The sequence below is a fragment of the Oryzias melastigma genome, linkage group LG12 (genome assembly GCF_002922805.2).
Source record: "Oryzias melastigma strain HK-1 linkage group LG12, ASM292280v2, whole genome shotgun sequence".
NCBI classification, from domain to species: Eukaryota; Metazoa; Chordata; class Actinopteri; order Beloniformes; family Adrianichthyidae; genus Oryzias; species Oryzias melastigma.
Window position 1 is genome coordinate 9,371,839 of NC_050523.1, and position 14,823 is coordinate 9,386,661.

Below are 14,823 nucleotides of genomic sequence, written 5' to 3' on the forward strand. Positions count from 1 at the left end.
ACTTTCATTACCTACTCATATTTTTCTGCTGTGCTCTGTCCAAATATAAGTCTGCTGAAAGCCTCAGTGGAGCTGATGGTTGTTTTGTCACACAAATACGTGACTTTATGGGTCTCTGAAAACCACACAAACACGCACAGGCAGCTTAAAACAACCGAAAGGTCACGTTAATACTTTTTTTACGGTTTCAAAATGGGTCTTCTTTATCGAGGTCATCAATGTAAAAAAAGCCTAGCATTATTCTAATTTCCTGTCTGAGTTTCTTTAAGTGGCTGTTATCGAGTGATCATTAAAAGCCTTCTTAGTTTTTTTTTTGTTTTTTGCTAGAGTGTGGTCACTATGGTGACTATAGTCATAACCTCAGGGTCTGCAACCTTCAACACTTTCAAGAGCCATTCGTGTTGATTTCTTACTACAACCCAATAGGAGCGACAAAATCTAACTTTACCCTTTAAGAAAAAAAATACGCTTTGCATTTATCTTAATGTTACTTTTAAGATATACATATTGTTTTTTACCATTAAAAAACAAACCTTTTGTTCTTAAAATATGAAATGGTTCATTACTTTTGATAGAGGTTGGTATGAATTCCTTTCAAAATAAAAGACACCCTCTGTCACAAGATCATCTCAATGCCAAGTGTATATTGCCGTTTACCAGACATTGGTAAGCAAAAATAAAAAAATAAAAAATAAAAAAATAAATCGGAGCTAATTAAGTGACCATTACCATGTTTTTTTTTAAACATGAGCTGCTCTTAAAATCCTTGAATTTGTTCAGATATAGAGAATCAAATAATTCCAGGTGCCTTAATTCTGCTAGTCCTCAAAAATATGTTAAAATATTTTAGTTTGACTTATGATATGTACTGTCCCTTAACTGTTTGTAAATGGGTTAAATAAAGTTTGAATACGTTTTTTTTAATTGATTTTTTACTTTATTACTTTTAGAAGCTAAAAACCAAACTAGGGGAGTAAAAGATGTGTGCCTCTGAAGCTGCAGGTTGCACAACCCCATCTTACATGAATAAACCAAATAAATAAATCGGTCTAGCCATCAGGAGGCGTCGATGCAGACTCTTTCCTAAAGAATTTTTTATTTACCTGTAATAGTTATTCATTGCCAAAAGGGGAAACTAACAGCTACATTTCCTGATAATATTAGTTTTGACAATCTTACAACAAAAGTGTTTTTTGTTATAAATAGAATCAAGATTGTATTCATGTGTCCTTACTGTGTACAGCCCTGTAACCAGATTCGGATCTTTACTGCCCTCTAGTGGACGAAAAAATAACTGCAACAAAAATGAGATGCAGTGGAGCTAGTTTGCCACTAGAGGGCAGTGCAAAGAAGGAGGCGAGAGCTCAAAAATACACAAAATGATTAAGCTGAAGGAGTAAACTTTTCGACCTTTTCTAAGACAGATTTAGGTGTAAATCTTTACAATCCATTTTTGGCTTATCTTTAAGGATTCAGTATTTATATTTCAGTCAATTTATCGTGGTTTCGGCCCACTTGTGACACTCATTTCACTGAAGGTATGGAACAACTATTTACCATAAATGTCAGTGGTTTGCCCTCTTGCTTCATAGTGTACATGCGTGAGAAGCAAGGTAGTATGTCATATTTTTGTCTTTGTTTTGAATTTAACTAATTCCACTTAAAAATCTATGTATACTAGCTGGAAGACGAGTGAGAGTATTATCTGTGAGCCTTCGTTCAGAGAGTTTGGTTATTTATGTGGGAGTGAATGAGAGCAACACGGGCTGGGACTCAAAACACTGTACCTATAGGGCAAAAAATGTATAATTTATGTATGTAAAATAAGAACTACTGCCAGGTTTAAAATCTGAAGCTATAAAACTGTCGTTTTTATGCTTTTTTGAATGAAGCTGGTTTACAAAGGGACCAAATAACATGCACACTTCATAAAGAAAGGACACTGCTGAGTTTTGAACATACTTTTTGCAAAAACCATACACCCAAAAACAAAAGTTCAACATTTAGTGTCTTTATAAAACAGATTTGCAAAATATATCCAGAGCTCATTCATCTTAAATACGCATAAATAGCAAGAAAATACTTTGCTGTTTCAATTCAAACAAAATGTAAGCTTTTTCTACACAGATGAATATTGTGTGGGAGAAATGGAGTTCAAACCCTTTTTAATTTGTCACATCGGGGGAAAAAAAGACACAAGCATACATGTTTAACTGAAGCGGCAGCTGATTAGTCAAACTTGTACATCCTCTAAAGACACATAATCAATAAAACAAAATCGCATTCAAGTCTTAAAATGTCAAAGTACTCCTCTTTGGGTGGATTTCTGAGAGAACAATATATATAATCGAGTGAATCCTTTTTTTTTCTTTCAATTTTACATCAACTGTAATTAACGTTAGCTATGTACAATAGTGCAGACAAGGAGCTTAAATGCAGAGGAATCATGTTGGTTTAACTTCAAGTGCTTTGTTCTAAAAAGATTTCAAAACAATCTACAAGTTGTAGTTTTTCAGCTTTAAACAGCCGATAAAAAAGGAAACTTTTATTTTTCTAAAGTTTCTGTTGATGTGTGCAAGTCTTTTGTAAAAGAAAAACACTTCCTGTTCAGCATAGATGTGCTTTTTCTTGCATAACAAGCTTGAGACTTTAGAAGGGTTGCACTGAAGTTATGGGGGTTTTTGACTGTAGATTGAAAATAATGCAAATGATTTAAGACTGTTTTGCAGCAAGCTGTCCTCGTTTAGTCGGATGATTTGACGTTTCTGTGCTGACTTGGACTGCTTAACCTCTGCATCCTCAGCAGGCTTCACAAAGTTCATCTTCTAAAAGGTGCTTTAGCTTCTGGGGCGGAGCAGACACCGGCGCTCGCTCGGGGGATTTTCCGGTCCTCACTTTTCTTTCGCCTTCTCCAGGGTGGAGCTCATTTGGCTGGCTCTGGGATGGGAGGAGCGCGCTCCAGTCTCATGGTCCAAGGGTCAGAGGGTGCAGCATAAAACGGGGAGTGGGTGAGCATGTCTTCTCCGGCCAGCGTGAACGCAAACACCCCCCTCTGCCGCCGCGCTCCAGCCCTCTCCTCCTCCCGGATGTCTTTCCTCTCCTTCTGCCGCTCCTCCCTGCCTGAAGCGTCCACAGTTTTGAACCCCAAACCCAGCAACTCCTCAAGTCCATGACCCTTGACCCCCTGATAGGGGGATCCAAAGCCGTTCTCCCCCAGTGGGTTGGTGGCGACGGCGGGAGGGCAGAGGAAGTTTCCGGCGGGCGCCGACCTCCACGCCGCCGGCTTGCGTCCTCGCCGGGGGCGGGAGATGCGGCAGCTCTGCCTCTTGATGTGTCGGTGTAGGTGGTCGGAGCGCGTGAAGCTTTTGTAGCAGTGCTCGCACTGGTAAGGCCGGACGCCCGTGTGGATGCGCAGGTGGTTCTTCAGGTCGTAGTTGTGGACGAACTTTGAGTTGCAGTGGAGGCAGATGTACGGGCGCTCGCCCGTGTGCTTCCGCATGTGGATCTTGAGTTTGTCTTGTCTGAAAAAAAGCAAATCCACCAAAAACTTAAAATATTTTATTAAAAGTCTCAGGAGGATGTAGCTCAGTGTGACGCCATTAATGCAGAGGAGTAATGGAGGGGGCTTTCCACTATCGGGCTTTGATATTCAAATGAGCTGAAAACAGATTAACCTCAACCAGAATAGCTGGGGTGCTTTTCCGTCAACCCAGCTTTTTTACATAAACTGATGATGATCTGTGTGATTAAAGCCCACATACCTGGTAAATCGCACTTCACAGATGGTGCACATGTAAGGTTTCTCTCCCGTGTGGGTTCTCATGTGCCGCGGCAGCTTCCCGGCTCCTTGGATGACTTTGTTGCAGATGGGACACTGTTGCGACGCTTTGGGCTTCATCTTCCTCTCCTCCTCCAGCTGCCAAGGAGGGAACAGAGCCCCCAGGTGCGACGCAGAGTTCAGGAGGCTCAAGTAGGACCGGAAGTCCGCCTCACTCTTAATCGGACCCAGCGGGTGACCCTCTGACGGCGCCGCCCCAGGACTCATGGTGCTCCCCAAGCCTGAGCTGACGAACTCTTTCAGGAAGTCGCTGTGCAGCAGAGCGGGCGGGACTTCCTCCTTCATCTCCTCCTTGATGATTTCTCTCTTGACTGCCAGATCGAGCGGCCTCGAAGGCTCGAGTGGTGCTGAGGGGGGAAAGGGCGGAGGCAGCCTGGCTTGTGGGGAAACTCCGGCGTGGGGATGCGTGGGGTTGAGGAGCTGCTGGGGGAAAGCTGGAAACTCCGCCCACAGAGAGGGATAGAAGCCTGGGATGAGGGGAGAGAAGGTGGGCTTCCTGTCCACCGTGGACATTCGGGGATACAGCCCTTCTTGGAGAAGCGAGTCGATGGAGAAGTCCTTCAGAGCTCGACTCTCCATACTTTCCTGTAACACAAAAACGACTCCATCAGCGACTTGTGTCCAGTTTTACATCAAAAAGGGATAAAAAAAAAGTGCAGATGTTCACCTGTTTGCCTCTCATTCCCTCTGGAGATCGGACCTGGCTCGGCTCTCGGTGCTGGTGGAGCGTGGAGGTGCTGGGGGGCGGCGAATCTTCTCCCCCCAGATGCATCTGCTCACCTTTGCTCTCCAGCGACTGCAGCGACCTCTCGCTGACGTTATCTTCCTCCTCCTCCTGCTCATCCTTCCTTGACCCGACGTCCTCCTCCTCATCCTCCTCCTCCTCTTCTTCCTCCTCCTCTTCCTCCTCCTCCTCCTCCTCTTCCTCCTCTCTACCCCCCCCACCGCCGCCTCCATCCCCGGTGTCCATGATCTCCAGGCAAACGTTGATGATGCAGGGGATCTCCAGCATCTGAGCTGCGTTCAGGATCTCCTTGACGTTGGACGCCGTCACCGTCAGGGTGGACGTGTATGCAAACTCCAGGATGGCGGTGAGGGACTCCGGAGCCACAAAGTCTATCTCGTACACGGCGGCGGCGTGGTGAGCGTCCCCACCGTCGGCGGTGGCCACCGTGAAGAGCTTCTTGAAGTACTGGCTGCAGGCGGCGAGAACAGAGCGGTGTGTGCGGTACTCCTGGTCACGCACGATGAGGATGACATCACAGAGGAGCCCGTCACGCCGCTGCTCGTTGAGGCTGCAGAGGACGTCACTGCTGTGATTCGGGAACGGGATCCCGATCAAGTCTTCCTCCCTGTGATGAACCATTCTCCTCCCTGTGCCTGCTGGGACGGAGACGGGAAACGTTCACTTTAATAAAACGGAAAACGGGAAAACATCATGAAAGCAACATTTATTAGCTGCAAGAGTTCATGTTTAGTGAAATATGCTTTAGATAATTGTGTTGCCACATGTTATTGAGACATTTTTCTCATGATATACACAGAAAATTAAACAGAAAATATTTTTTTCTTTATTCGAATTGTTGTAAACAAGAATCAGATGATTAAAGGATGAAAAAGAGCTTCTGACACAATTAAAACTCCAATACTGCTCGCCATTTTTGTAATGCTAGTTTGAGGGTGAGAGGGGCTGTAAGCTAACAAGTAAAGTGAGAGCTCTCAGTTATAGGTGACGGGAAGGGGGGGAGGGATTGCTCCATGCCAACAGTCACATTTCTAATGAACTATGTCCTTCAAAATGATCAGGTTTTTTATTTTAGCTAGACTGCAAAATAATAATTAAAAGATCACTGGGAATGCTTTTAAAAAAGATGAAAATACACATTGAAACTTGAATCAATCATTCAATAACAGCACAAACTCCGACCCGTCAGTCATGAAACTGCGTCATCCTGTTTGATTTCCTGCTGACATTTAGATCAATTGTTTTCTGAATTAACGTGCTCATATTTAATGCCTCCTAACCACAATTGTTGTTTTTTTAACCTCTATTCTTGATTTATTTCATACTTTTTGCCGCCTGAACTCCAGAACAGAAAGTTTTCCCTCCAAGAAATAATGAGGCCGCGTTGCGAGAAATGAGGATACAGGTCCTGCAACACTTATTTAAAGAGAGCAGTAGGTGAGGCGAAGGGTCTGCAGCTCGGCTAACACCTACATCTGGGTTTGAAATGAAGTGTCACTGATTAGAAACAGCATGCATTCATTACATGAAGGCTGCGCAATAAGCGCTTCTGCTGGAGCAGGCAGAGGCTCTCGGTAGGAAGCCGCCGCGGTGACAGTCGAGCTGCGTTCGATCTCGCCATGTTTGTTTGTGTTCCATCTGTGCAACAAGTGGTAAATACAGCATGTCTCATAGGATAAGACATCATGTCGGGTAATATTTATGCTCAGCGGTGTTACTTTAGATTCTTGCGTAACATCTGTGTGAGTGGGGGAAACCTGCTTTAGCAGATTTGGTTTGACACCCTGAGGTGTGATGGTTAGTGCTGCGATCGCGTCCATCCCTCCTTGTCTGCGTCTCGTTGATGCGAGCAAACCGACCCCCCCCACCCTTTCATGAGAACCAAACAAATTTGGATGTGGTGAGACACGAAGACGACAACAAAAGAGGTCAGATTGTACTCAAGATACTATGTCCTCTCAAAGTGCTTACTTGCAGTCTGCCCTGACGCGTTACAGCAGTCTCAGCACGAAGCCAGATCTCCACTCGCTCGGTTGTTTTCCTAACTTTAAGTCTGGGTTCTTACCTGTTGATTCACTGCACTCAATGCCTGTGATAAAGCCTCTTCTGGCAGGGGCGCTCACTCATTCGCATCTATGAATAGAGCTTCAACTTAGCCATTTACACTCGGTGGTCACTGCAGGCATGTGTAGATTAATAGTTTGAAGCGGCCCCAAACGCCGCAGCTGCATTGTTGACCGGCCCAGGTTGAAGCCACAAAGACACACAAAGAAGAGCCTCGCTTTCTCCTCAGAGCTGCTCAGGGTCACAGCGGACAATACAAGATAATAAAACGCTTTAAATCAAGAAGTTGCAGGTATAAAAACTTGGAAACGAATCTTACATGTAGTTTATTCTTGTCGATCTTGTTGCTAGGGAACTGGCTATGTTCATGCCATTGATAGAGTGTGGACATAATTAAAATGTCTATGGAGGGGGTGGTGCAGCATATAGGGGCGCAGACCAGCTACAAAAAAGCAGAACAAAAGAGTTTCTGAAGCTCAACAGAAAACGAAACATCCGACTTTTGCAACTTTTTTGTTTTAAAGCGAAAGGTGAGAGAATCTTCAGGCGGGGGGGGAGTGATTGAGAGATCAGATGGCCCAAAAAGTTCCCGAACAGGTTGCACAAACACCAGGAGAGGGGCCCCTCCTGCAGCAGTCTGCCAAGGCAAACAATAGTGCAGCGCTTGGAACAACACGGAGTGGATAAGGAGAGAAAAAAAAAGACTGGGAGGGTTTGGCGAACCCACTGTCTTTCGTTTGCTCTTCATCCATCCCACCCACTTCTGGAGCTGTGGGACACGTGCTGCTGTTTGCCCGCCTGGTGCCCCAGTGAGCGCCACTCCCCTCTGTTCCCACTGTTTGCTCGCCACCAGCTCGCGCTAGCTCTTAGTGGCCGGCCCCTAATTACAGTGTGGAGAGGATCTAAGGAGGATGTGCCACATAGACAGGGAGGGGAGGAGGGCACTGCTTTCCCACCGCAAGGTCCTGCATGACATTTCATCAGCCGAGGAGCGTTAACCCTTAGAGCACACACCCCCACCCACCCATCCGAGCAGCCAGGGTGTGGATGGAACTGCTGTTCACTTTTAAAGCAAATGTTAATCAATGAAAGTTGGCTCAAGTCACCTGAAGTTTTTTTGTTTAAAGTACCCTCAAATAAAGACCTTTCTGTTCGTCTCGCTTCCCGCCCTCCTGTCACGCCTCACTTAGTCACTAACACTTTCAACTCAGCACTCCCACCTCAAATTATGTGTCACCTCCATTCAGTGTCATCTTTCGCCAAGAACTTCATCTGCTTTCTGCGCGCTGACCACCGCCTCCTCCCTCCTCCTAATCATTCTCCCTTTCCTCCTCTTCCTCTTTCTGTCCATCCTGCTGCAGCATCATCATTACGCCCAGACTAGAGTGGCCAACTCGTCCCCAGCCCTGACCGCTCAGGCCACAAATCAGCAGCTAATGTCCATCTCAACCCTCGTCACAGGCAGGCGCTCATTTGGCCCCTAAGCCACAACAGCCAAAGCCTAGTTTATCCCTGTCAGGCCAGTGCACACACCTGACCCACATGGTAAATCACCATCAGCCAGAGTTTGCCCCTGTCACCAACTGCCCTCTGCAAAGGTCTGCTAAACAACTGTCACAATTGCACAGCCAATAATTTCTAATATTGACAGTCCAAATTCAGCCCCTTATTAGGAGAGGACATTCATTTGAGCTGCTGTGCAAGCCACTCCATTATCCGCCATAAACAGTGCACCTGTTACCTGCGCTTTGTGCTGTGAACTTTCCAGCCGCATTTCGTAAATGCTGTCAATTACAGCATAAGGGGGGGAAGCTGTAGAGATGCCAGTTACCCGGTAATGAAGACATGATGTCCGGGTCAAACTCCTGATATTGAACGGAAGATTTCGGTAAAAGTTGGGGATTGTTTGGCAACTTCTTTTAATTGCAAGTTCACCATTTTAATTTCTATTTACAAAAAAAGACAAAGAAAAGAGTTTCAGCTGAGCAATAATATCAGAAGAGGCCTCAAAAGTCTGTTTATTCCCCCTAAATGTTGCACTTTGTTTAAAAACATGTACAAATAACTATTCATTCTTCATCATGATTTTTAATTGCTCCTAAATAATTTACAATACAATTTCTGAAATTTTAATTTTAAATTTATTCAGCTTCTCCAAGTGCCTTCTGGGGCCAAATATGAGATGTGGAGCCTTCAGGGGGGGCTCACAGCTAAACACTTTAACTAAAACACAACAAAAAAACAATTGCTGATTTTATACAGGCCTACCATACAGAATAGACTTTTTTATTCATTTTTAATGCTCTTAGTAAGTAATAAAAAGTGCCAAAGCATCAGTCGTAAATTACTTACTATTTTGTTTGGTTTCTACTCTCTACTTATTATTTCTTGAAATATTCCATCTCTAGGGGTTTATCCTCCCACTTCAGTTTAAATGTGAAAATACATGAAAAAATATGTTTTTAAAGCTAAAACTCTGATTCCAAAAGTGTTTTTTTGTTTATTTAATTTCAAAACTTTATTTAAGGAAACAAATTCTTGAGAGGAAAGGTGAAGATTTGAGCGTTTTCTTTTCTTTTTTTTTTTTAGCATTTAAAGTTTCTGATACATCAAACATAAAAAAGTTTATCACTCAAGTCATATTTTCCAGCATTGACAAAAACAAAAATGGCAGCACTTAATGCTGCTTTGTGACGTAGGAAGTCTATTAGATGAGTTGTAAACAATAATTAGCAGCTCAGTTTCAAATCCATAACATGTTTTTATTTTGTCCACACTCACAAACACCCACCTCCACTTCATGAATGACCTGAGTATTTGCTGGGGAAACTGATGTGTAATTACAGCAGGTGACAAAGCACACACATAGCACTGAAATCTACTATTTTTGGCGTTTACAGCATGTGTTGTGATGCTATAAATGCCCGCGGTATTTATAGCGTTTTAAAAAGCAGCATTTATCCCACAGAGGACTGATGGCCGCTTATTAAGTCCTTTTATTTACTTGTTTTCACCTTGTCAAGCTTTAATAGTGAGGCGCACGAGGCTACAATCGATATTAATGAAAAGTGAGGCACACGTGCACACTATAGCACCACACAAGTGCAAGCTTGTAAGCACACTGTGATGCACGATTGATTAGAAGACGTGTGCACACACACACACCCATGCTCCACAAGTCTGGCATCCTCTGAAAGGTGCACATGTCCTGATCCGCTCCCCGGCATTCCTCAGCTCTCGGCAGCCGTCACCTACCTTTCCTTCAGCTGCTCGATGCGCCTCACGCGTCTCCGTATTTCCAGATCACCAAGACGCCCTGCTGCTCCTCACTTGACCTCCCAGCATCGCTCTGCCTAATTGACAAAAAGCTGCTGCTCTCTTTGCGCGCCAGTCCATTCACACGCTCCACACACCGGGCTCAAAAGCCCATTCAGAAAAAGAAGAAAAAAAATCTAAAAAAGAAAAAAAAACACCCAGGGAGGAATATCCACAAGCGAGAAGTAAAGCAGAGGAGAGTGGAGTGTGAGTCTTGGGTCTGTCTTTGTAGCAGAGTGGCTGAAGTGGAGTTCAGAGCCAAGCGCTCTGTTGTGTGCGGCTCGTGTAGGACGAGCGCGAGGGAGTGAGAGGAAGGGAGGGCAGCAGCACTGCGCTGTGGAGATGTCGCACCACTAGTTTTTATAGCAGGGTGGGTAGCTGGAAGATAATAATACCCCATCCTCCTCCACAACACAAGTTTAAGTGCAGTGTGTAATAAGCCCATGGTGCAGACACCCTCTGATTTAGGTCAGACAAAATGAATTTTTAGTTGTGTTAGAGTGGATTTTGGTGTAAAGGGACCGGGGCAAAAAACTCTATAGGAGGAGAGCAACAAACAAAAAAAAGAAAACAGCAAAGGACAAAAAGAGAAAAGTTTAAAAACATTTTTGTGTACTTCGGTTTGTGACTTTTAAGCTGAAAGACGCGTCACTTTCGTTAAAAGTCTTTACCAGAAAGTTTTTAAAGACCCATACAGTTGAAAATCGTGTTTTTAGTATGTTATTGTAGCATTTTTCTCATTATTGAGGACAAATATGAAGAAAATTAAGCTTAAAATAGTGTCTCTGAGTATTTCTTTGTTCAAATAATTGCCTGTAAAAGCGACATAGTTGCTCCTCTCTATTCTGATTCATCCACTTGCAGACTAATAGATCAACGGTTTCCTCATCTGAGCTTGCATATAGATTAAAACTGTACGGGTGGCTCCAATATTAATCACCATTTTTATCACACCGGTTTTGTTATGTTGGTGTGAGGAGCTGTAAGCTTGTGGGAGAGCGTGTAAACGCATAGGGATGATGGGAAGTAGGGGCAGGCTTACTCCAACTCAACTTACGAGCGAATGTTTGATAAACTACTGCCGCTCTGCAGAAACTATGTCTTCTTAAAAATGTATTATCATAACTTTACAATACATGATTAGATTTGTACTTTTAATAACTGAGAGTAAAGCTAACAAGTGTTCAGATATGGTTACCAGGTGGCTCAATAGGGTTTACAAATAGTCACAACAGACAGAAACTTAATTCAAAGAACTGTTTTGTCAATTTGAAATAAAAAAAATATAGTCACAAACACTGAAAAAACTAAAGAAGAAACCCACAAGAAACAGTGGGTTTTGAGCCCATTGGGGGGCCGTTATTCAAAGTAAGGTTTCAGACCAAGAGCACTTTGTGACTCCAACTTTGAGTCAGAAGCAGGCAGCAGTTGGTGAGCACACCACCACCTCAGTCTGTGGAGAGGAGGAGGAAGTTTATGCTGAAAGGTGTAGAATTAGACGACTTGAGTGCGGCGAAGGCGAGCCTGTTTGTCTGAGTGTTTGAGGGCATATTGAACATCAGAAAATGTGTCAGTGGATTGATTCATGTCAACCCTTTTTGGTGGGGAGACTAAACTGAGGGAGGGATCGAATGTTTGTTTTGTTTTATGACAGCACATCTGCAAAGGCTGAAACCGTCTTTCCTGTGCCTCAAAATGAAACCACACCCTCTTCAGTGCTTCACTTTTATTCATTTGAATGATAAATGTTCAGATTGACCATAATAATAAGAGAGCACGGTCATCTCATTTCACTGAAATAAAGTAGCACCTTGTCCTTGATAACAGGTCAGATAGCACTTCTCAACTATAAAGCGGTGAGAGAAAAAATAGACAAAAGACGGCTATTTCTGCAAAGAAAAATCACACATCGATCTACTTGGAGCTGCTTCCAGCTGAATAACTGACAGTCGGGGTGTGGAAGGAGTAAAATTGAGTCCATAAACATCAAAATACATCTGACAGCGGGGCCCCTCTTCCCCCTTAAGGGAATTCGTGGAGCGAAGTCAACCGCAGCCTAGGCCATTGGTGGTTTACGCTGTTTTGTACAGGGTGAGAGTGGAGGCCAGCTCACACTGGCATCTAGTATATATAAACCTGGTTAGCCACTAACTGCTAGCAGTCCAGCTAGACAGCCAGAAAAACAGCATCGGTCTTTCAATAGGTTCGGCTATCTGCTGGAAACACATTGCTGCCACCATAGCAACCCACTAAGTGGTACCTGGGAGAACGGCTTTGTTCTGAACTGCTATTGTACCGAAAGGTGTCATGGCTGTCCTCCTGACTGGTGGAAGCCTTGACATGTTATGGAGCACCTCGTATGGATCTGCAAAGCTGGGTTTTCAAAAAGTGAGGGACCTCAGAGAAGCTAAAAAACAGAGAAATACTGACATCCTCCATGTTCCAGGAGAGAATCATGTGAAGGATAGAATTTACTTTTTTTTTTTTGCCTGTTTTTGGAATAAACAGTATTGAGTATGTCAACAGGCACATCCTGCTGCTCAGTCAGCATGCTCACACTCAGAAGACGTGAGGATCCAAGGGGCTGAGTAAGAGTCATCTGTTTAGTCTGCATGTCTGACTGGGCGCCCGGTATACCTGCTCACGGCCCCCTGCTGCTCCCAGCAGGATGCTCGTACCATGACACCAGATTGGCACTTTTGGAGGACGGACGAGGTGTGAAGCATCATTACATGAAGTTATGAAGACGCTGCCTGCAGCTTGACTCACTTTGCTCAAACAAAGAACAGCGTTTAGTAAACTTTAGCTTCACTGAAGCCGGTTTACTGGAGTATCTGTCTTTATTGCAGCTACCAAATAGTAGGAGTCAAATGAACCATACTTGTTGCTTCAACGGCAGAAATGTTGCTTTCGTCATAGAAATAACACTCTCTCTTTGACATACTGTAACTCATCAAATATTTACGCACATTTCTAACATAATAGCATGTTGTATAACGACATAAAGCCGCTTTTCTCCACATCAGGAATTTGGATTTGACATTGGTGAGGTGCAAATGTGCAACCATTCGGCCTGACTTGTTTTAATTACACTAAATGAGCATTTTATTGTAATTGCATACTTTTATTTTTTTCCCATTGAACAAATGCATCTGAATATGTGTTTACCGAAATAATTGTCAGTTTTTTATGAAAAGAACTTCTTGGAAATTTGACGGGCCGGACTTTGGACATGCCCTGCATAAACGCACCACAATTGTTAAGTGTTGCAAAATCATCGCAAGGCTGCTTTTGTCCTCTTCACAATCTGCTGTGTTAATTACGCCAAATAGTTACGGTAGTCGAAGGAATACAAACATTGAATCTGCTGTGTAAAAGGGTTCAACTTTAATCCTTGTACTATCCTAGGTATGTAGACGTTGGCAGTGGGGTCATCTGGACCCCACAAGATCAATTTTTTTTAATTTTCACTGGTGTACGTGGCAGACATGAAATGCGGTCCACCTTCATCCACATTTGTCATGTGATGGATAACACGTCAATGTAAAGCTTGGGTCATAAGATAGCACAAGGGTTAAAACTCTTTATTTTTCTTTTAAGTTTAGTTGTTCACTTCTAAATTTCCTTCATTTTGCATTGTTTTTGGCTTTGATCTAAACACCTTTTCTAAATCTTTTTTTCTTGGGTCTTTGAGCTGGTAGTCCTGGGGGGGGGTTGTGCTCGGTCTTGTTTTTAGAGGTTATTAGTCAGGGAAGTTTCCAGTGTTCCACCATCTAGATGTAACCTCAATGCTTCAAGACATCTTGGCTTTTTTTTGAAGTTTCATTTTCATATTTTGACGATCAGACTGACACCCTTTGTATTTAATGACCTAAAATTCCAGATTTTAAAGGACCTCTGAGACATTTTTTTTACTAGTTAGCACTAAAGCTCTTTCAGTTTCAAAACAAACAACAAACCTGCAGACTCATCTGCTTGTGTTCGTTCAGTCTAACCAGCAGAGGCACCAACACCTCTAAACCTTCTGTTAGAAATATTCCATTTTTTTTTTCCATTTTTCCCCATGGTTTCTTTTCTTTTCTTTTTTTTTAGTAAAAGTGAATAACTCTTCAGTGGTTTATCCTTTTAGACTTTTGTTTAAAATCTGAACTTATGTAACAAACTAAACATTCTTAGTATTCTGAATACTAAAGTACTGATGATATGGTAGTTTTTATTCAGAAAAGTTTTTAAAACAAGGGAAAATGCCCTGATTAAATTTAACTGATGCTTCATAATGTAATTCATTTTTCATACAATGAAAAAGTATAAAATGATGACATCTTTATAGTGTTCCAGGATTAAAACCAGTGAAGAAGAAGTGAGACTGGAAAAAATTAGAAAATGTTGATCTAATTTTTTGGACTAGAAACGAACGTTTGAACATGTTTTTAATATTGCTATTTTTTTAAATGCTCATAGTAATCTGAATTGAGCGTTGAAGTGGTTTCGGAAATAAAATTAAACTTTTTTTTTTCCAGGGATTGCATCAAGGTGTCCCATTTTCATGACAACCCTAATTTCTGTATTTTTAACTCTATATATCCATCTGTGTCATATTTAATTGACACATTTCCTAAATTGTTAGCATGATCTACGCTTTCCTTAAAAACCCGTTGTGTAGAAATTTGAGTTTTCTGTCTTGTAGTTCATCATCATTCCACTAGGGGCAGTAGAAGGGCTTTTCCTGCTCATTTCAAAATGGCTGCTTCCATGAAATCTCAAAAACACTTTTGACGGGAAAGGTTTGGCTAAGTTTATAAACTTTATGATAAGAACAACTCATCTATTATTTAATTTTTCAAATAAAGAAGGAAAGAAT

At 42.7% G+C, this 14,823-nt stretch overlaps 1 protein-coding gene across 4 annotated transcripts in view; it reads right to left on the reverse strand.

The window, feature by feature from the left end:
* Positions 1-316: 316 nt before the first annotated feature.
* Positions 317-14,823, reverse strand: part of LOC112163444 (zinc finger and BTB domain-containing protein 7C) — a 20,912-nt gene continuing 6,405 nt past the window's right edge. Inside the window, exons 1-4 of one of the 4 annotated variants that reach the window (XM_024299833.2) lie at positions 9,903-11,142; positions 4,506-5,218; positions 3,762-4,423; positions 317-3,521 (exon numbers count right to left, since the gene is read on the reverse strand). In XM_024299833.2, coding sequence (XP_024155601.1) covers positions 2,924-3,521; positions 3,762-4,423; positions 4,506-5,204 — 1,959 coding nt within the window. In that variant the 5' untranslated portion in view covers positions 5,205-5,218; positions 9,903-11,142 and the 3' untranslated portion in view covers positions 317-2,923. Of the gene's footprint in view, positions 3,522-3,761; positions 4,424-4,505; positions 5,222-9,902; positions 11,143-14,823 lie in introns of those variants that run through there. The other 3 variants (XM_024299832.2, XM_024299831.2, XM_024299829.2) reach the window with 3 other exon arrangements.